Below are 20,872 nucleotides of genomic sequence, written 5' to 3' on the forward strand. Positions count from 1 at the left end.
AATTTTCTATTCCCGAAATATTTCTCGAGCAATTTTTTGGCCGCCTGTGGTGCCATTGCGAAATTTACAAAACAAAGATCAAAGTTCAGCTGCAAATAGTCAAATACTTGCAATTATTTTATATAACTCATTCTAGAATATTCTTTGTAATTTTTCTGTTGGATTTTGAGGTCGTTTAAAGGTCGTGTTTATCGTCTATAAATATGGCATCTTCTACGTTTGCAGGTAAGAAAAAATCTTTGAATATTGGCGCCATGCCATGCCGCCATATGATATGGGAGATGGATGTTATGTTATATAATTTATGTACGTTATTTGATGCAAATTGCACAACAGATATTTTGCGGTCAAGCCTTGCAGAGAATTGCAAATGCAAAACAATTTGTTGCAAAACAAAAGGTTGTTTTTGGTGTATATTTCTGGGGGTTATAAGAGTTGGGGGTAGACACCCTAGATCACCTCTCACGTGGGAAGAGGGTGCTAAAATATATCAAATTCTCCCTGCTTTAAGTTCAATAATATTGTACTCACTAAGGGGCTAAACATTGTTGAGGATACATAATTTGGGTTTCGTTATTGTTTTTTTTTAATTTTAGCATGTAACATAACCCTTGTCTTAGCCCAACAAAAAATCGATCATTTGAAATTAACCTAATTTATTCCTGGAGTTGGTGGTGTTTTACAAGACAGGTGAACACCATGTAGTTCACATGGCCAGTTGGCTGGTGTGGGAGTGCTTTGATCAATAAAGCTTAGCTAAGCCATTGGGGCAGTTTCCTATATAGTATTATAAACTTTTTTCCTTTAAACTTAAAGTACAACTCACATCAATTGTGTTTAAGAACTGCCTGAAGAAAAATATTGTTTCTCCTCTTACTGCAGTGCATTATAGGTATATTTAAACAATTTCATGTACATGCAATTCCAGACCGATTTGTTATTTTCTTGGGAACTTTGGTTAATCTTCAAACATTTGGAGTTGCTGTTGGATACTTGATTATGGTTTTCCTTTCACCATTATGGAGAAAATATGTAAAACCATTACAATTAAATATGGTATGTTTTCAGCTCTGAATTTTATTAAAACAATAATATGTATGAGCCTGCATATCCATGAACTACATATGAAAGCTAAACAGTTGGTTCTAAACTGTTCTTTCTTGAGGTCCAGTTGGGATCATCTCTTATTGATCCAGTGTTACTACAGGAGGAAACCTAAACTAAACTAACTTTATTTATATTGGATAGCTCTATCAGTTCTAAACTGTTCTTCCTAGAGGTCCAGTAAGGATCATCTCTTATTGATCCAGTGTTACTACAGGAGAAAACCTAAACTAAACTAACTTGATTTAAACTGGATGGCTCTATCAGTTCTAAGCTGTTCTTCTAGAGGTCCAGTAAGAATCAAGGTCAATCAAAAGGATTGTCTCTTATTAATGTAATGTTAACTTACAAAACAGAACTTGAGTGATTTTTTTATTTTCTCTTTGATAATATTTGTTTTTGTTTTAGGTCATGGTGGTATATAACTTCTTCTGCAGTGCGCTCAGTCTCTATACTGTTATTCGTTTCGTTATTATATTTATCACGACTATGGATCTGTTCGACATGACGAATCACAAGGATCTAGCCCATCCATTGTTCATGTATTTCATCACAAAATGGATAGAACTTCTTGATACGGTGTTCATGATTTTACGGCATAAGGAAAGACAGATATCATTTCTACATGTAAGTTTCTATATATACCAGAAAGCAGCGTGGCAGCATCTTCAAACAACTTAGCAGTTAGCTGTTAGCATCAAATGTGGTATAACAACTGCCTAAAATAGACAAAACACTTCTTGACGTTTCGACCTAAGGGCCATCGTCATGAGAGTTAATATTCATACTATACTAACTCATTTTCATACTAACTCTCCTGACGAAGGCCCTCAGGTCGAAACGCCGAGAAGTGTTTTGTCTATTTTAGGCAGTTGTTATACCACATTTGATGCTAAATTTCTATATATTCCCATTTTTTCTAAAACGTCTATAACCCTCCTCTAGAAGGTTATGCATCAATCCATATAAAGATTGATCCTTTTGAATGTTATGTGATGTATTATTGCTGATCTGTATATTTTTCTTGATGGTTATATTTTCATGTAACGAGAAGAGGATAGAAAATTTCCAGTAACTTAGTTCTATTATTAAATTTACTGGTCACCAAAGCCAGGTTAGCACTATAACCCTGGGTTGGATTTTAATCCAGTGTTTTAGTTTACGTGCCTCTGAACCACTCATTTTAAAACTTTAGAAAATATTATTTCTATTGGTCCAGAAAATATGTATGAAAAAAAAATATTCAACTTTGTAAACAAGTGGTGAAAAAAAATTAATGTAAAGATTTGCTTTAACCCAGGGTTAAGCTAACCAGCTTTCAAACAATCGGTCCCTGGCTGCAAAGTCGTAGCCTAGGTTGCTATGACTGTTATATTGAATACTGCTATATTTACATGAATTTTCATGAATATGGCAAAATTCCCTCTGGTACCACACCCACCTACTCACTGGTGTTTTGCAACTCTAGTCCATTTCAGGGTTAATTGTACAATATTTTGCACAATATTTCATTAATTTTATCATAAGATACATTAATTATTTAAAACATATTACAAATATTTATGTGCATATAAGAACATACATTGGGCATAATTGAAGCAGGTAGTTTTAAAGACGGGTTACAGGGCTTCTGCACATCGGTTCTGCTTAACATTGGGGGGCTCCATATGATTTAGAAATTGTCCAAATTTCACAATATTTTTTGAATTTCAAGGAACATAAACTTTCTCTCTCTCTCTCTCTCTCTCTTACTCATTTAGAAGTAAAGTGAATTATGAAATACTAATAAGTATTTCAACAGGGCAGGACATTTTTAAGCGATATAGCGATTCAATATGTAAACACAGTTTTTGTTTACATTACCGGCTGTAACCCACCTTTAAGGTTCTACCATTATCTTCCTAGGTCTATCATCACTGTTCAGTGTTGCTTCTGAGTGATCTAGCTTACCGTGGCTACCGATGGCCGCCAGTTGGTTTCATTCTCTGTATGAACTCATTTGTCCATATATTCTTGTACCTCTACTATGGTCAATCAGCACTTTTTCCAGGACAAAGCCCTTTGTGGAAAAAGCGTCTTACTCAATTACAAATCTTTCAGTTTGTTATTGGACTGGCACATACCTCATGTGGCTACCTGTACCATGGCTTTTGCCTTTATGGCCCATTCTATGCACTAAGCATGATGCTCCTATTTTCAAATTTTTACTACAATGCATTTGTTCGTCAAAGATCTAATAATAGTGCTAAGAAGACAAGTTAGGTGAATTTTTGTGATATTTCTGAATATACTTACGGTAATTGAATTTTCTATATGCTTTGACAAAATTCATGAACATTTAACAATTCCATAGGCAAAAAAGAATTGTTTTCTCTATGACAATGAAAGAAGTTTCAATTAATTCATTAAACAATAAAGGACTTTTAAAGTAATAGCATTTCATGTTGTTGACTTGTAATATGTCAGAAAAGGATTCGAAGTCGAGAAGAAGGAAAATTGTAAGTGGAGGGGAGACAGGATTGAGTGGAAGTGTTGGGAGAAAGGTTTAAGTGTGGCAAAAGGTGTATGGAATTCAAGAGCAGTCATGATGGTGTAGTGGCTAAGACAAGTGACTGGTAACTAGGCAGGTGGTGGTTTGAGCATGTGAAGTGTCAATAGAAGAAGTTGATTTTTCGATTGATTTATTAGGTGTAAGTTTTGGAAGTAAGGTTTCAGTGTGGCAAAAGATGCATGGGTTTCCCGAGATGACTGCCTGAGATGACTGCCCGAGATGACTGGCCGAGATGACTGCCTGAGATGACTGCCCGAGATGACTGCCCGAGATGACTGCCTGAGATGACTGCCCGAGATGATTGCCCGAGATGACTGCCTGAGATGACTGCCCGAGATGACTGCCTGAGATGACTGCCCGAGATGACTGCCCGAGTTGATTGCCCGAGATGACTGGCCGAGATGACTGCCTGAGATGAATGGCCGAGATGACTGCCTGAGATGACTGGCCGAGATGACTGGCCGAGATGACTGCCTGAGATGATTGCCCGAGATGACTGCCCGAGATGACTGGCCGAGTTGACTGCCAGAGATGACTGCCCGAGATGACTGCCTGAGATGACTGCCCGAGATGACTACCCGAGATGACTGGCCGAGTTGACTGCCCGAGATGACTGCCCGAGATGACTGGCCGAGATGACTGCCTGAGGTGACTGCCCGGGATGACTGCCCGGGATGACTGCCCGAGATGAATGCCCGAGATGATTGCCCGAGATGACTGCCTGAGATGACTGCCCGAGATGACTGCCTGAGATGACTGGCCGAGATGATTGCCCGAGATGACTGCCTGAGATGACTGGCCGAGATGACTGGCCGAGATGACTGCCTGAGGTGACTGCCCGGGATGACTGCCCGGGATGACTGGCCGAGATGACTGGCCGAGATGATTGCCCGAGATGACTGCCTGAGATGACTGCCCGAGATGACTGGCCGAGATGACTGCCTGAGGTGACTGCCCGGGATGACTGCCCGGGATGACTGCCCGAGATGAATGCCCGAGATGATTGCCCGAGATGACTGGCCGAGATGACTGGCCGAGATGACTGCCTGAGATGACTGCCTGAGATGACTGCCTGAGATGACTGCCTGGGATGACTGCCCGAGATGACTGCCTGAGATGACTGCCCGAGTTGATTGCCCGAGATGACTGGCCGAGATGACTGCCTGAGGTGACTGCCCGGGATGACTGCCGGGATGACTGCACGAGATGAATGCCCGAGATGATTGCCCGAGATGACTGCCTGAGATAACTGCCCGAGATGACTGCCCGAGATGATGACTGCCCGAGATGACTGCCTGAGATGACTGGCCGAGATGACTGCCCGAGATGATTGCCCGAGATGACTGCCCGAGATGACTGCCCGAGATGACTGCCTGAGATGACTGCCCGAGATGACTGGCTGAGATGACTGGCTGAGATGACTGCCCGACATGGCTGTCAATTTACATCCTGTGGACAGGTGATGCAAGGCCAACGCCATCCAGAATATTACCCCTTACCATTTTGGTCAATTTTGACGACTTTTTGAACTGTTCAAAAACTGTCTTAAAATGCTAAAAATTGCTTCCTAAGACTAATATCTTTCATTTTAGGGCAAATTAGGTAAGTTTTTTTAACATTAAAAAAGTCGTCAATTTTGACCAAAATGGTAAGCCTTACCCCTTACTATTTTGGTCAATTTTGACGACTTTTTGAACTGTTTAAAAGCTGTCTTAAAATGCTAAAAATGCCTTCCTAAGACTAATATCTTTCATTTTAAGGATATTTGGTTAGTTTTTGGAACATTGAAGAAGTCGTCATTTTTACAAAAAAGGTAAGGCTTACCCCTTACCATTGGCCAAAATGGTAAGGCTTACTTCTTACCATTTTGGTCAATTTTGACCACTTTTTGACCACTTTTTGAACTGTTGAAAAATCTGTTTTAAAATGCTAAAAATTGCTTCCTAAGACTAATATCTTTCATTTTAGAGCATATTTGGTTGGTTTTTGGAACAATCAAAAAGTGGTCAAAATTGGCAAAAATAGTAAGGCACAAGGCTTACCCCTTACTATTTGGTCAATTTTGACGACTTTTTGAACTGTTCAAAAAATGTCTTAAAATGCTAAAAATGGCTTCCTAAGACTAAAATCTTTCATTTTAGAGCATATTTGGTTGGTTTTTGGAACATTGAAAAATTCGTCAATTTTGACAAAAAAGGTAAGCCTTACCCCTTACTATTTTGGTCAATTTTGACGACTTTTCAAAATTTTCTAAAACTGTTTCCTAGGACTAATCTGTTTGGTTTTGAGCATATTTGGTTGGTGTTTTGGAACATTGAAGAAGTCGTAAATTTTACTTACCCCTTTGGTCCAATTTTGACCACTTTTTTGAACTGTTCAACAACTGTCTTAAAATGCTAAAAATGGCTTCTTAAGACTAATATCTTTCATTTTAGAGCGTATTTGGTTGGTTTTTGGAACGATCAAAAGTGGTCAAAATTGGCCAAAACGGTAAGTCTTACCCCTTACCATTTTGGTCAATTTTGACCACTTTTGAAGTGTTCAAAACTGTCTTAAAATGCTAAAAATGGCTTCCTAAGACTAATATCTTTCATTTTAGAGCGTATTGGTTGGTTTTTGGAACGATCAAAAAGTGGTCAAAATGGCCAAAACGGTAGTCTTACCCCTTACCATTTTGGTCAATTTTGACCACTTTTTGAAGTGTTCAAAAACTGTCTTGAAATGCTAAAAATGGCTTCCTAAGACTAATATCTTTCATTTTAGAGCATATTGGTTGGTTTTTGGAACGATCAAAAAGTGGTCAAAATTGGCCAAAATGGTAAGGCTTACCCCTTACCATTTTGGTCAATTTTGACCACTTTTGAAGTGTTCAAAAACTGTCTTAAAATGCTAAAAATGGCTTCCTAAGACTAATATCTTTCATTTTAGAGCATATTTGGTTGGTTTTTGGAACGATCAAAAAGTGGTCAAAATTGGCCAAAATGGTAAGGCTTACCCTTTGGTCAATTTTGACCACTTTTTGAAGTGTTCAACAACTGTCTTAAAATGCTAAAAAATGGCTTCTTAAGACTAATATCTTTCATTTTAGAGCATATTTGGTTGGTTTTTGGAACGATCAAAAAGTGGTCAAAATTGGCCAAAATGGTAAGGCTTACCCTTACCATTTGGTCAATTTTGACACTTTTTGAACTGTTCAAAAACTATCTTAATATGCTAAAAATGGCTTCCTAAGACTAATATCTTTTATTTTTAGAGCATGTTTGGTTGGTTTTTAGAAGAATCAAAAAGTGGTCAAAATTGGCCAAAATGGTAAGGCTTACCCCTTTGGTCAATTTTGACCACTTTTTGAACTGTTCAACAACTGTCTTAAAATGCTAAAAATGGCTTCTTAAGACTAATATCTTTCATTTTAGAGCGTATTTGGTTGGTTTTTGGAACGATCAAAAAAGTGGTCAAAATTGGCCAAAACGGTAAGTCTTACCCCTTACCATTTTGGTCAATTTTGACCACTTTTTGAAGTGTTCAAAAACTGTCTTGAAATGCTAAAAATGGCTTCCTAAGACTAATATCTTTCATTTTAGAGCATATTTGGTTGGTTTTTGGAACGATCAAAAAGTGGTCAAAATTGGCCAAAACGGTAAGTCTTACCCCTTATCATTTTGGTCAATTTTGACCACTTTTTGAAGTGTTCAAAAACTGTCTTAAAATGCTAAAAATGGCTTCCTAAGACTAATATCTTTCATTTTAGAGCGTATTTGGTTGGTTTTTGGAACGATCAAAAAGTGGTCAAAATTGGCCAAAACGGTAAGTCTTACCCCTTACCATTTTGGTCAATTTTGACCACTTTTGAAGTGTTCAAAAACTGTCTTGAAATGCTAAAAATGGCTTCCTAAGACTAATATCTTTCATTTTAGAGCATATTTGGTTGGTTTTGGAACGATCAAAATGGTCAAAATTGGCCAAAATGGTAAGGCTTACCCTTTGGTCAATTTTGACCACTTTTTGAAGTGTTCAACAACTGTCTTAAAATGCTAAAAATGGCTTCTTAAGACTAATATCTTTCATTTTAGAGCGTATTTGGTTGGTTTTTGGAACGATCAAAAAGTGGTCAAAATTGGCAAAAATAGTAAGGCACTAAGGCCTACCCCTTACTATTTTTGTCAATTTTGACGACTTTTTGAACTGTTCAAAAAATGTCTTAAAATGATAAAAATGGCTTCCTAAGACTAAAATCTTTCATTTTAGAGCATATTTGGTTGGTTTTTGGAACATTGAAAAATTCGTCAATTTTGACAAAAAAGGTAAGCCTTACCCCTTACTATTTTGGTCAATTTGACGACTTTCAAAATTTTCTAAAACTGTTTCCTAGGACTAATCTGTTTGGTTTTGAGCATATTTGGTTGGTGTTTGGAACATTGAAGAAGTCGTAAATTTTACTTACCCCTTACCAATTTTGACCACTTTTGAACTGTTCAACAACTGTCTTGAAATGCAAAAATGGCTTCTTAAGACTAATATCTTTCATTTTAGAGCGTATTTGGTTGGTTTTTGGAACGATCAAAAAGTGGTCAAAATTGGCCAAAACGGTAAGTCTTACCCCTTACCATTTTGGTCAATTTTGACCACTTTTTGATTGCATATTTGGTTGGTTTTTAGAAGAATCAAAAAGTGGTCAAAATTGGCCAAAATGGTAAGGCTTACCCCTTTGGTCAATTTTGACCACTTTTTGAACTGTTCAACAACTGTCTTAAAATGCTAAAAATGGCTTCTTAAGACTAATATCTTTCATTTTAGAGCGTATTTTGTTGGTTTTTGGAACGATCAAAAAGTGGTCAAAATTGGCCAAAATGGCTTCCTAAGACTAATATCTTTTATTTTTAGAGCATATTGGTTGGTTTTTAGAAGAATCAAAAAGTGGTCAAAATTGGCCAAAATGGTAAGGCTTACCCCTTACCATTTTGGTCAATTTTGACCACTTTTTGAAGTGTTCAACAACTGTCTTATAATGCTAAAATGGCTTCTTAATTGGCCAAAAGGGTCAATCCAGACACAGGTAGCCCAAGACAGACACAGGTAGCCCAAGACATAATACTTCGTCTAAAAAAGTTTTCGTCCTCAAAAAGATTTCTTTAATATTCTCCGAAAATTTTTTTTACGAAGTATTATGTCTTGGGCTACCTGTGTCTGTCTTGGGCTACCTGTGTGTGGCTTGACTTTTTTCTTTGTAAAATTTAAGAAAAATAAAAAAAAAACTAGAGAAATAGATAGAAAAAACTAGAAAAAAAAACTAGACAAAAAAAACTACACAAATAAACTAACTAGAAAACTAGACAAAAAAACTAACTAGAAAACTAGAAAACTAGTAAAAAAAACTAGAGAAATAGAAGAAAAACTAGAAAAAAAAAACTAGAAAAAAAACTAGAGAAATAGATAGAAAAAACTAGAAAAAAAACTAGAAAAAAAATAGACATAAAAACTAACTAGAAAAATAGAAAAAAACTAGAGAAATAGAAGTAAAAACTAGAGTAAAAAAAACTACAGAGAAAAAAATACTAGAGAAAAAAATAGACATAAAAACTAACTAGAAAACTAGAAAAATAAAAAAATTAGAGAAATAGAAGAAAAACTAGAAAAAAAACTAGAGAAAAAAAAAACTAGAAAAAAACACTAGACAAAAAACTAACTAGAAAAATAGAAAAAAACAACTAGAATAATAGAAAAAACTAGAAAAATAGAAGTAAAAACTAGAGAAAAAAAAAACTAGACAAAAAAACTAAGTAGAAAAATAGAAAAAAAACAAGAGAAATAGAAGTAAAAACTAGAGAAAAAAAACTAGACAGAAAAAACTAGACAAAAAAAAACTAGACAAAAAAACTAAGTAAAAAATAGAAAAAAACTAGAGAAATAGAAGTAAGCTAGAACTAGAGTAAAAAAAACTGGAGAGAGAAAAAAACTAGAGAAAAAAAACAAAGTAGAAAAATAGAAACAAACTAGAGAAATAGAAGTAAAATTAGAGTAAGAAAAACTAGAGAGAAAAAAAACTAGAGAAAAAACTAAGTAGAAAATAGAAAAAAACTAGAGAAATAGAAGTAAAAACTAGAGTAAAAAAAACTAGAGAGAAAAAAAAATCTAGAGAAAAAAACTAAGTAAAAAAATAGAAAGAAAACTAGAGAAATAGAAGTAAAAACTAGAGTAAAAAAAACTAGAGAGAAAAAAAAACTAGAGAAAAAAAAACTAAGTAGAAAAATAGAAAAAAACTAGAGAAATAGAAGTAAAAACTAGAGTAAAAAAAACTAGAGAGAAAAAAAATCTAGAGAAAAAAAACTAAGTAAAAAAATAGAAAGAAAACTAGAGAAATAGAAGTAAAAACTAGAGTAAAAAAAACTAGAGAGAAAAAAAAACTAGAGAAAAAAAAACTAAGTAGAAAAATAGAAAAAAAACAAGAGAAATAGAAGTAAAAACTAGAGAAAAAAAACTAGACAGAAAAAAACTAGACAAAAAAAAACTAGACAAAAAAACTAAGTAAAAAAATAGAAAAAAAACTAGAGAAATAGAAGTAAGCTAGAACTAGAGTAAAAAAAACTGGAGAGAGAAAAAAACTAGAGAAAAAAAACAAAGTAGAAAAATAGAAACAAACTAGAGAAATAGAAGTAAAATTAGAGTAAGAAAAACTAGAGAGAAAAAAAAACTAAGTAGAAAAATAGAAAAAAACTAGAGAAATAGAAGTAAAAACTAGAGTAAAAAAAACTAGAGAGAAAAAAAATCTAGAGAAAAAAACTAAGTAAAAAAATAGAAAGAAAACTAGAGAAATAGAAGTAAAAACTAGAGTAAAAAAAACTAGAGAGAAAAAAAACTAGAGAAAAAAAACTAAGTAGAAAAATAGAAAAAAAACTAGAGAAATAGAAGTAAAAACTAGAGTAAAAAAAACTAGAGAGAAAAAAACTAGAGGGAAAAAAACTAAGTAGAAAAATAGAAAGAAAACTAGAGAAATAGAAGTAAAAACTAGATTAAAAAACCTAGAGAGAAAAAAAAACTAGAGAAAAAAAACTAAGTAAAAAAATAGAAAGAAAACTAGAGAAATAGAAGTAAAAACTAGAGTAAAAAAACAGAGAGAAAAAAACTAGAGAAAAAAACTAAGTAGAAAAAAAAACTAGAGAAATAGAAGTAAAAACTAGAAAAGAAAACTAGAGAGAAAAAAAAGAAAAACTAGATAAATAGAGATACTAACAGGTTTTTTTTAACTTAAAAATATTAGTAGGTTTAATTTAGAATTGTCAAGTCACACAGAAGAACTTGCAAAATAAAAACACTAACACCACCAGATGAAAAAGGTTTATTTACTTCTTAAACTTTACAAAGAAAAAAGTTATCTTTATAAATCCAAGTTTTGAAAATTGTCACATAATTCATCACATTTCACACTAAAACATATTAATTAATGAATCTGGGTACCTTTCAACTTTCTTCAACATAAAGTAAAAAAAAAATTTCATCAAAAAAATAAGAGAAAATATATTTAGAACAAAAACTAAAACTAAGAAGAAATTAAAGAGAAAAGAAGTATAAGAAAAACCAAAGCAACTGCCAAAATCTTTTCAATTGTGAAAGCACAAGGAAACACATGCAAAATCGAAACAAAACAAACACACAGACAAAAATCAGGTTTTCTTCTTAAACTTTTCAAAAAACATTTAGAAGCAACTGCCAAAATCTTTTCAATTGCAAAAGCACACGGAAAACATGCAAAATCGAAACAACAAACACCACAAGACAAAAATCAAGTTTCTTCTTAAACTTTTCAAAAAATATTTAGAAGCAACTGCCAAAATCTTTTCAATTGTGAAACAACACGGAAAAACATGCAAAATCGAAACAACAAACACCACAAGACAAAAATCAAGTTTCTTCTTAAACTTTTCAAAAAACATTTAGAAGCAACTGCCAAAATCTTTTCAATTGTGAAAGCACACAGAAAAACATGCAAAATCAAAACACTAACACCACCAGACAAAAAAGGTTTACTTCTTAAACTTTACAAAGAATAATTTCTCTTTATAAATCCAAGTTTTGAAAATTGTCACATAATTGATCACATTTCACACATGTTATCACACACTAAAATATATTAATTAATGAATCTAGGATAGGGCTAAAATAATTCAGGTTCTTCAGGGGTGCCTTTCAACTTTCTTCAACTTCATTCATTCTAAAGAGAAAAAGCATTTCATCAATCCTTTTAGGCAAAAAAGTGGCAGCAAAGTTTGTATTTTCAACCTGACATCATTATTAAAAGATATTACTCTTATCTTACTTTATTCATCTCTTTTATGCCAATTATTATTTTTGCCATTTTCGATAAAAAGAATGTGTCACATGCATATATTCAACCCAGACATATGTCACTATTTTATTTGAAGACAGAAAAACTGGGTATCACCTTCTGAGTACTACAGAATATAAATCACAGGGAAATTAGAAAAATTTCTCCCAAGTTCTCCCACTTTTTCGTGGATATTTATTGTGACCACCACAGGAATATCCGTAATAATAATAATTTAGTAGCAGCCAGACTGATTCAGCTGTTATAGCATCAAGTTTCATCATTGGTTTCCACATGGTGAACATAGAAGCAAATTTCATTTCATAGTTGTCATCTCAAAATGTAGTGGCTTTTTAAATCAAATGCTGACCATCCATGACAAATCAAATTACCTCTGTGAAGAAATCTTGTCACTTTCCAATGTTCACTGACAGTAAAGTTCATATCCACAGCTCATGTTGCACTCTTGACCAAGAAAAATCTTGAATATAGATATATAAATAAGACATGATTAACATAAAATTCCATTTTCAACTATCTTAACTATTGTCTAGTTTTTGGTCAGGTATTCTATGGTATATTCATCCCTACATATAAACAACTATGGTTGCATATTTATTTAAAGACCACACAGGAATTTATTACTGGTGACATATAGTGAGCATAGAAGCAATGTTAACTTAGTAATCTAACAATTTGTGACTGCCTGACGATTTCCAAAAAAAGATCCTAGTGCAGCAAATTCCCCTTATACTAGATCAAAATATAACCGGGAGTTGATATGTATTACAAGGTCACTACAAGAATTTCAGCTGCAAGGCTAATATAACTTTTGAAGGAGCAATCGAATTACCTTTGCGCAGAAATCTTGTCATTTTCAATGTTCATCTGACAGTAAAGTTCACATCCACAGCTCATGTTGCACTCTTGACCAAGGAAAAATTTGAATATAATATAATAAATAGAGACATGAAAAAAAAAATCCATTTTCAACTATCTAATTTGTGTCTAGTTTTTGGTCAGGTATTCTATGGTTATACTCATCCCTCCACATATAACTATGGTTGCTATATTTATTTAAAGACACACAGGAATTTATTACTGGTGACACAGTGAGCTAGAAGCAATGTTAACTTAGTAATCTTAACAAAATTTGTGACTGCCTGACGATTTTCCAAAAAAAGATCCTAGTTGCAGCAACCGGGCAGTTGATATGTATCAAGGTCACTACAAGAATTTAGCTGCAAGGCTGATAAACTTTGAAGGAACATCGAATTACCTCTGTTCACTTCCAATGTTGACCAAGGAAAATCTTGAATATAAGAAGACATTATTATATAAAATTGCATTTTTAACTATCTTAATTATTGTCTAGTTTTAGCAGAAGGCACATAAACAGTAAAGTAAAATACTTAACTTTGACCAGACAGCACAACAATCTTGCTCGGAAAGGTCCGCGAACGGTCCACGTGGATGGGATCGCCATTTTGAATTCGGCGGCCGGGCGAGTCTTGAACTGATTTCTATTTTCTATTTCAACTGTTCTCTTGACGTTCGTCTGATAACTGGCTGTTGAGATAAACGTTAATGACAAAATGTTCAGTTCTGCTTCAGTGGGTGCGGAAATTGCTCATGACATAAATTTTCAGTAAAAAATTATCATCATTGCAGGCAGAATTAAGCTCGAAACTTTAGATAACCTTGTACGCAGAATATTCATATTGTATATGGCTTTTGTTATTTCTGGCCAACAATTAGCAGAAGGCACACAAACATCAAAGTAAAATACTTAACTTTGACCAGACAGCACAACAATCTTGCTCAGAAAGGTCGCGAACGGTCCACGTGGATGGTTTTCTTTGGCATCGCCATTTTGAATTTGGCCGGGCGAGTCACCTTCATCTTGACAACTAGCTGTTCAGATAAACCTATATACAACGAAAAAAAAGGGTTCGGCTCAGCTACACTGTACTCCTTAAGGAAGGCCTACGGCCTTCCCGTAGATTAGTGTAAAGGCCTACAAGTGGGAACTAGCAGCGTGCGGGGGACCAAAACGCTCTAGGCAAACGGTCCCCTACTGGGGTCGGACAAAGCAACCGCAGATTACGCATATAATCGCCGGAACCCACCTTTTAGTCAACGGCGAACTCCTTCTTCCTCGAACAATCTTCAATCTTGCTGAGCTTCGATCTTGCTGTCCACCTTCGATCGCCACCAATCTAAAGAAATTTTTTTTTAACGTTGAGATTAGTTTTTTAGGCAATAATTACCATGTGATCATAGCAGATCACGTGGTATGATAATGTACGATAACATGCCGATCAACTCCGAACATCATCGTGAGCGATGTTACTGTAAACGAATCACTAAAAGCCTAGAAAAAAGTTGTCCTTTTATTTTCAACATTTTAAAAGCAGTGCATTCTAGTTTTGTTTTGAAGCACGATTTGTTTCTGGCTTCTAGTTTTTGGTTTCGTTTTAAAAGGTGAATTGTCGCTGTGTGCCGAATTCTTTGTATTTCTGATGTCAAACAATCCTGTACTTTTTGGTATCATAAAATAAGCTCCTTTGTTTTGGAGACATACAACAGTTTTTTTATATTTTAGCCAAAACATTATAGCAGCAATTACAGATTCACTAAGTTCATTCTCATCTTGATTCACAAATTTTTAAAGGACTTGAATCGATTCCATGCGGTCTACAATAGCTGGGCGAACGTCTTACACCTAAAGTCAGTCAAAGATTGTTGTATCTCAATTCTTTAGCTTCAGTGATAAATAACATGAAGAAAAACATCACTTAATCACAGAAAACAACACAGATCAGTATACCATGAGAAACATTACAAGGTCTTTATGATCTCTTAAAATAATTACCTTGGCAAACATTTTGCAAGAAAACTCTCACAAAGTCCAGTTAACTGATAACACTAAATGACATGCCTCCGAATAGTTTTTGTTCTGCTCCGAGAAGGTCATCGTTGGCAGTTCTTTGGCTAGCAATAATAGAACAAAATGATTAGGACTCCATACTCTGGATGGCGTTGGCCTTGCAGCACCTGTCCACAGGATGTAAATTGACAGCCATCTCGGGCAGTCATCTCGGGCAATCATCTCGGACAGTCATCCCAGGCAGTCATTTCAAGCAGTCATCTCAGGCAGTCATCTCGGCCAGTCATCTCGGGCAATCAACTCGGGCAGTCATCTCAGGCAGTCATCTCGGGCAGTCATCTCAGGCAGTTATCTCAGGCAGTCATCTGAAGCAGTCATCTCGGGTAGTCATCTAAAGCAGTCATCCCGGGCAGTCATCCTGGGCAGTCATCTCGGGCAGTAATCTCGGGTAGTCATCTCAGGCAGTCATCTCGGGCAGTCATCTCGGGCAATCATCCCGGGCAGTCATCTCGGGCAGTCATCTCAGGCAGTAATCTCGGGTAGTCATCTCAGGCAGTCATCTCGGGCAGTCATCCCAGGCAGTCATCTCAGGCAGTCATCTCGGGCAGTCATCTCGAGCAGTTATCTCAGGCAGTCATCTGAAGCAGTCATCCCGGGCAGTCATCTCGGACAGTGTTTAGTAGGAGCCTACAATTATGCAAAGTAGAACACAATGGAACTGCAAACATGAAATATTGAAAAGGATAGGAATCTTCGAAGTTTACTGAATCATCAAAGACTCACCGTCGAGAATTCCACAGGCGAGTTCTCGCCGTCGAGCGAGAGATTTTCACGTCGTCCACCCGGGCTCTCGGGAGCTTCGTCGCCGCCTAAAGATATGTTTGAATGTTTTAGGTTAGTTTGAGTTTGGTTGTGTGGTTGGTTGGTTCGTGTCAGCATTCGTTGTCTCGTCCTGTTTGAGGTAGAAATTTACCGACTGTCGATGTGACCTCATCTCGCTGATGTGTGTCAAGGAACGAGATAGAAAAATTTTCCTAGTAGAGCTTCCAAGGGCGATTTACTAAGAGATTTACCACTTAACTTACTAACTTATAGATGGATGTACAACAAACCTTTTGCTGATTCTAGAATCGGCTGGTTCTAGGTTCCCTGTTTCAGGATGCTGTATAACCGCTCGCTTTTGAAGAAGTATTTTGCAATGATCAGCTGCCGGAGATCAGGGTGTTGAGTTGTGTCAGAGTTTAGTGCGTCGGTATGGTAGGGTATGGTACAACTGTATGGTCTGTTATAGGTGTGCGATGTTGGTAAGATACAGTATGGTAGAGTAGAATACTATGTAAAGGTAAACATCAGTATATGGTGAGGTATGGTAGGGTATGGTACAACTGTATGGTCTGTTATAGGTGTGCGATGTTGGTAAGATACGGTATGGTAGAGTAGAATATACTATGTAAAGGTAAACGTCAGTATGGTGAAGTATGGTAAGGTATGGTACAACTGTATGGTCTGTTGTAGGTGTGCGATGTTGGTAAGATACAGTATGGTAGAGTAGAATATACTATGTAAAGGTAAACATCAGTATATGGTGAGGTATGGTAGGGTATGGTACAACTGTATGGTCTGTTATAGGTGTGTGATGTTGGTAGTAAGATACGGTATGGTAGAGTAGAATATACTATGTAAAGGTAAACGTCAGTATGGTGAAGTATGGTAGGGTATGGTACAACTGTATGGTCTGTTGTAGGTGTGTAATGTTGGTAAGATACGTTATGCCTTGGTCTTGGCCTACGGTCTTGCCACTGAGAATTTACCTGCATCGAGTGAAGTGCCAAACCTCATAATTGATTCACCCAGTTCTACAAAACATTTAGTAATCATCACAAAAGTTAAGTTCTACAAAACGTTTAGTGGTCGATCACAAAGTAGTTCTTCACAACTAACAGATTTCGAACATTACAAAAATTTTCTAGATGAAAATATGAAATGCGGTTTAAAAAGTTAGCTTTATTTCATTATTTCTAATGTTATTTCATTAATTTACAAAATATACTATGAATTTGCCAACGGCATTTACCTCGCAATATAATATTTAGCAGTGTTAAATTATAATTTTAAATTATATAATTCTGTTAATTCTGTATGCATAAGGCAAGATCTAAGTGCGTTTTACTTATTTTTATATGAAATGCAAGAATAAAGAAATGGCTTTTTCCGGACTGCAAATTTAAATTTCCTGGGGAGGAGTTTTAATCTTTTATCGTTGTCGTATAGGTGTCTTATAGAACTATGTAGCCCGAACCGCGCGTAGCCTGCGTACAAGAGTCGTTTGAGCATGCGTGCTGTTATTGTACATTGCTATAAATTTTTGGTGTTTCGCGGCAGCTTAGAAAAATATAAATATATAAATAGATTATTTATTCCCATTGATTTAACGAACACTTGTGGAGAAATTCTTGTCCTTTTTCGTGAATCCATTTGTTTGCCACTAATAAAAAAAATAAACGATCCGTTTGGAAAATATTTTTCATGCAGAAAATTTGCAGCGATACTCTTTTTATACGAAGAATGGACAAGTGAACTGCTATCCCGAGAATGTCAAAACGTTTTGAAGCTATTAAGTGAAGACTGCTTTATCAAAAACACTCGAATAAAAGTGATTAAATAGAGTAAAATGGTTGATTGTGTTTCTAGTTCCAGGCCTTTCCCGCCTTCGCGCATTGTTTTTACACTCACCCCATTTTGTTCCAACAAATACAGGGCATGCGGCATGGCGCGTGTTGTCATTACCATTCCCATTCTTCAGCAAGTTATACCAAAAAACTCCATCGCCCTGATTATGAATGAAATGGAAGAATTGATTAGAACTGCATGAATGAGGTATCCTCTCAATGAAAGAATCGCACGTGAAAACACTGGATCAATAAGAGATGATCCTTACTGGACCTATAGGAAGAACAGTTAGGAACTGATAGAGCTATCCAGTATAAATAAAGTTCGTTTAGTTTAGGTTTCCTCCTGTAGTAACACTGGATCAATAAGAGATGATCCTTACTGGACCTCTAGGAAGAACAGTTTAGAACTGATAGAGCTATACAGTATAAATGAAGTTAGTTTAGTTTAGGTTTCCTCCTGTAGTAACACTGGATCAATAAGAGATGATCCTTACTGGACCTCTAGGAAGAACAGTTTAGAACTGATAGAACTATACAGTATAAATAAAGTTAGTTTAGTTTAGGTTTCCTCCTGTAATAACACGGGATCATCAATATGTATCGTCCATGTATTGTTTTAGAAGAGATGTTAAAAATAAACGAATATTTTTTCAAACCTTTCGAGGTTCCACTAGTGCACCGACGTTGATAAATGCTGTTCCGCCTCCCAGCTCAACGTCGCTCATCTGGAATGAAAGGACAGGTAAAGATTACTGGGAATAAGATGGACCACATATATATAATATGATATTTAAAATCGCGCGTCGTTTGCAAGAGCTTTGATTAAATCTTAGTATTCCTAAATCGAGGATCCTCTTTTATAATTGTTGGTTGCAAAGATGAAATTTTATCGCTTTTCGAGCATTTTTAGAACGGTTGAAAAAACACTATCCGGTGGATAGCGCTATCCACCTCCGTACAACCGGCCCCAGGTAAACAAAAGCCAAACGTTGACACAGGTTAAAATTATGTCTTTTCAGTCACGCCGATCCATCAGCTAGCTTGTCGTTACCAGTTCTTCTTCTCACTCGAGGTAACTTACATAAAAAAGCAGAGTGGCTATTCTATTTCCAGTCCCCAAACTGGGAAATTTTTCCTCGTCATCCTGAAAGACAAAGTGCCTGGATAACAAAGGGTTACGTCGCTACCGTAGTTAATAGACTTACATAAAAAAGCAATGTCGCAAGCCTATTCCCAGTTCCCAAGTCTGAGAATTTATCTTCGTGCTCCTGAAAATTAGTTTAATTGATTTAATCAGTGTTAATTAGAACAAATTATTAGTTAATTAACTTAATCACGTAGGATCTAATTAGACAAACGTTTAAATCTATTGCTTTAACTTAGAATTTAAAACTTTCCGTATAAGAATGAACTTTCAAGCGTTTTAAAAATGTTATATGCAATGGCATTAAACTCAGACTTGACTCAGAAATAAAAGAGAATACATGTATAAATAACGTATATTTATATTAGCTACAATTTAACGAACAAAAACTCGACAGTAATTAAATTAATATATGATGAAATTTACTGCTTTTGAAAATTATTTTTCAGTTGTTTGGATAAATATATTAAAATATGTTTTGGTTATTTTTTTCCATCGAGGGAATGGTTTAAATGAATGGATTGTTTAGCTTGGAATTTCTCCAAAATGTCGAGTGAAAATGGTTTCTATGAGGAGGAAATAGGTCTAGCCAAGACTGTAATGAAATATATGAATTTTAAAATTCAACTTCTCTTACCTGTGCGTGGTCATAATGCGGCTCATAATGGCCCCCCATACCGTACGTGTTCACCTACAAACGAACAAAAAATTACAGAGATAATCCTTACTGGAGCTCTAGGAAGAACAGTTTAGAACTGATAGAGCTATCCAGTATAAATAAAGTTAGTTTAGTTTAGGTTTCCTCCTGTAGTAACACTGGATCAATAAGAGATGATCCTTACTGGAGCTCTAGGAAGAACAGTTTAGAACTGATAGAGCTATCCAGTATAAATAAAGTTAGTTTAGTTCAGGTTTCCACCTGTAGTAACATTGGATCAATAAGAGATGATCCTTACTGGACCTCTAGGAAGAACAGTTTAGAACTGATAGAGCTATCCAGTATATATAAAGTTAGTTTAGTTTAGTTTAGGTTTTCTCCTGTAGTAACACGGAGACCGTCGAAATCTATTGTAACGACATTAGCCAGCTCAAAAGAATAAAATTTAGCTTATATAGTTCAGTATGACTAACCTGTAATTCTTCTGCCGTGGCAAATGTCAGTCCAGTTAATTCTTCACTCCTCTTGCTGATACGTCTTATTACAGGATCCTCGGAATCTTTCAGCCAACCGCTGATATTTTGAAAAACAAACGGGGGTCACCAAAATGCTATGGTCTTAAAACAAAGGGAAGGGAAGGGAGGAAGGAGAGGGTTGCTCGTCATCGCCTTACAAAAGGCTGAGCTTGCCACCTTTATGAGATTCTTCAAGCTTCAACCAAAGGCCTGGTAACTACTTTAATGATAGTTCATGCAGAATAAATGAATGTAACAAAGGATTGGAATGATTTAACGTGAGATTGGTTAATTCATTAAAGCGTATTAGTCTTTGGTATCAGTTATGAATAACCCCTAGGGCCAGTAGTTCATTACCAGAAGAACTTTGTTCAACCAGTTTTTGAAATGAAACACACCAGCAGTTATATCTAAACTTTAACAATTTGTATCCAAAAGAATTTAAAGTTATAAGTTTTAAAATAAACTGGCAAACAGAAATATTTTAAAACAGCATTTAAAAGCAAATTAAATTTATAATAATAGCGATAATCTAGCTTTGAACAACTGGCCCCTGAAGTATATCTTTTGCCGGTTTTATAAATAATGTGGTTAATGATTAATCATTATAGTAATAAGTTATTACGTTTGAGAGAACATTTTACTCTCGACTATAAGTTTAGCCCGGGGGGTGAAGCCCTGATTATTGCTGTACATTCACATATTTTAACACAAGACTTTAAACCTTTAAATTTCAATTTTAATTCGAGTTTAATTTACGTTTGATGGCTATCATTAACTAGTAAATAGTTAATTTTGTTATTCTGAGGACTATCATATTTATTGCCTTAATCGGATTCAGACTTTTATATTTTAATTATATTTTGTAAAATCATGTTTTAGTTTTCAAATTTTAGAAATATTTTATATATTGACCTTTACGAAAGATTTAACGGGGGATATCTGTTGTTTTTTCGGGGAAAACAGTGGATGCTTGTGACTATAGATGGATGTACAACAACAAACCTTTTGCTGATTC

At 35.3% G+C, this 20,872-nt stretch overlaps 2 protein-coding genes and 3 long non-coding RNA genes across 7 annotated transcripts; 1 reads left to right on the forward strand and 4 right to left on the reverse strand.

The window, feature by feature from the left end:
• Positions 1-139: 139 nt before the first annotated feature.
• Positions 140-3,861, forward strand: LOC114525174 (elongation of very long chain fatty acids protein 4-like). The gene is made up of 4 exons (XM_028546397.1): positions 140-225; positions 929-1,056; positions 1,513-1,731; positions 3,010-3,861. Exons 1-4 carry the CDS (start codon positions 204-206, stop codon positions 3,364-3,366), a joined length of 726 nt encoding a protein of 241 aa, XP_028402198.1. The 5' UTR covers positions 140-203; the 3' UTR covers positions 3,367-3,861.
• A 7,857-nt stretch (positions 3,862-11,718) lies between these two features.
• Positions 11,719-12,916, reverse strand: LOC114525230. The gene is made up of 3 exons (XR_003687173.1): positions 12,829-12,916; positions 12,368-12,456; positions 11,719-11,861 (listed from the first exon to the last, which is right to left on the reverse strand). It is a non-coding gene; the product is annotated as an uncharacterized LOC114525230 (long non-coding RNA).
• An 896-nt stretch (positions 12,917-13,812) lies between these two features.
• Positions 13,813-15,339, reverse strand: LOC114525182. Of its 3 annotated transcripts, none has more exons than XR_003687164.1 (3): positions 14,851-15,339; positions 14,105-14,194; positions 13,813-13,903 (listed from the first exon to the last, which is right to left on the reverse strand). It is a non-coding gene; the product is annotated as an uncharacterized LOC114525182 (long non-coding RNA). The 3 variants fall into 3 exon arrangements; XR_003687163.1 differs by lacking the exon at positions 14,851-15,339 and adding an exon at positions 14,605-14,746; XR_003687165.1 differs by lacking the exon at positions 14,851-15,339 and adding an exon at positions 14,699-14,736.
• A 122-nt stretch (positions 15,340-15,461) lies between these two features.
• Positions 15,462-16,167, reverse strand: LOC114525196. Its single transcript, XR_003687168.1, has 3 exons — positions 15,978-16,167; positions 15,649-15,734; positions 15,462-15,552 (listed from the first exon to the last, which is right to left on the reverse strand). It is a non-coding gene; the product is annotated as an uncharacterized LOC114525196 (long non-coding RNA).
• Positions 16,168-16,921: 754 nt separating this feature from the next.
• Positions 16,922-19,898, reverse strand: LOC114525149 (prolyl 4-hydroxylase subunit alpha-1-like). Its single transcript, XM_028546371.1, has 6 exons — positions 19,813-19,898; positions 19,319-19,372; positions 18,743-18,805; positions 18,194-18,262; positions 17,599-17,695; positions 16,922-17,350 (listed from the first exon to the last, which is right to left on the reverse strand). The coding sequence occupies exons 2-6, from the start codon at positions 19,355-19,357 to the stop codon at positions 17,280-17,282; spliced, it is 339 nt and encodes a 112-aa protein (XP_028402172.1). The 5' UTR covers positions 19,358-19,372; positions 19,813-19,898; the 3' UTR covers positions 16,922-17,279.
• Positions 19,899-20,872: the final 974 nt, after the last annotated feature.

The sequence above is a fragment of the Dendronephthya gigantea genome, unplaced genomic scaffold (assembly GCF_004324835.1).
Source record: "Dendronephthya gigantea isolate DGI-Jeju-01 unplaced genomic scaffold, DenGig_1.0 000033F, whole genome shotgun sequence".
Lineage (NCBI taxonomy): Eukaryota > Metazoa > Cnidaria > Anthozoa > Malacalcyonacea > Nephtheidae > Dendronephthya > Dendronephthya gigantea.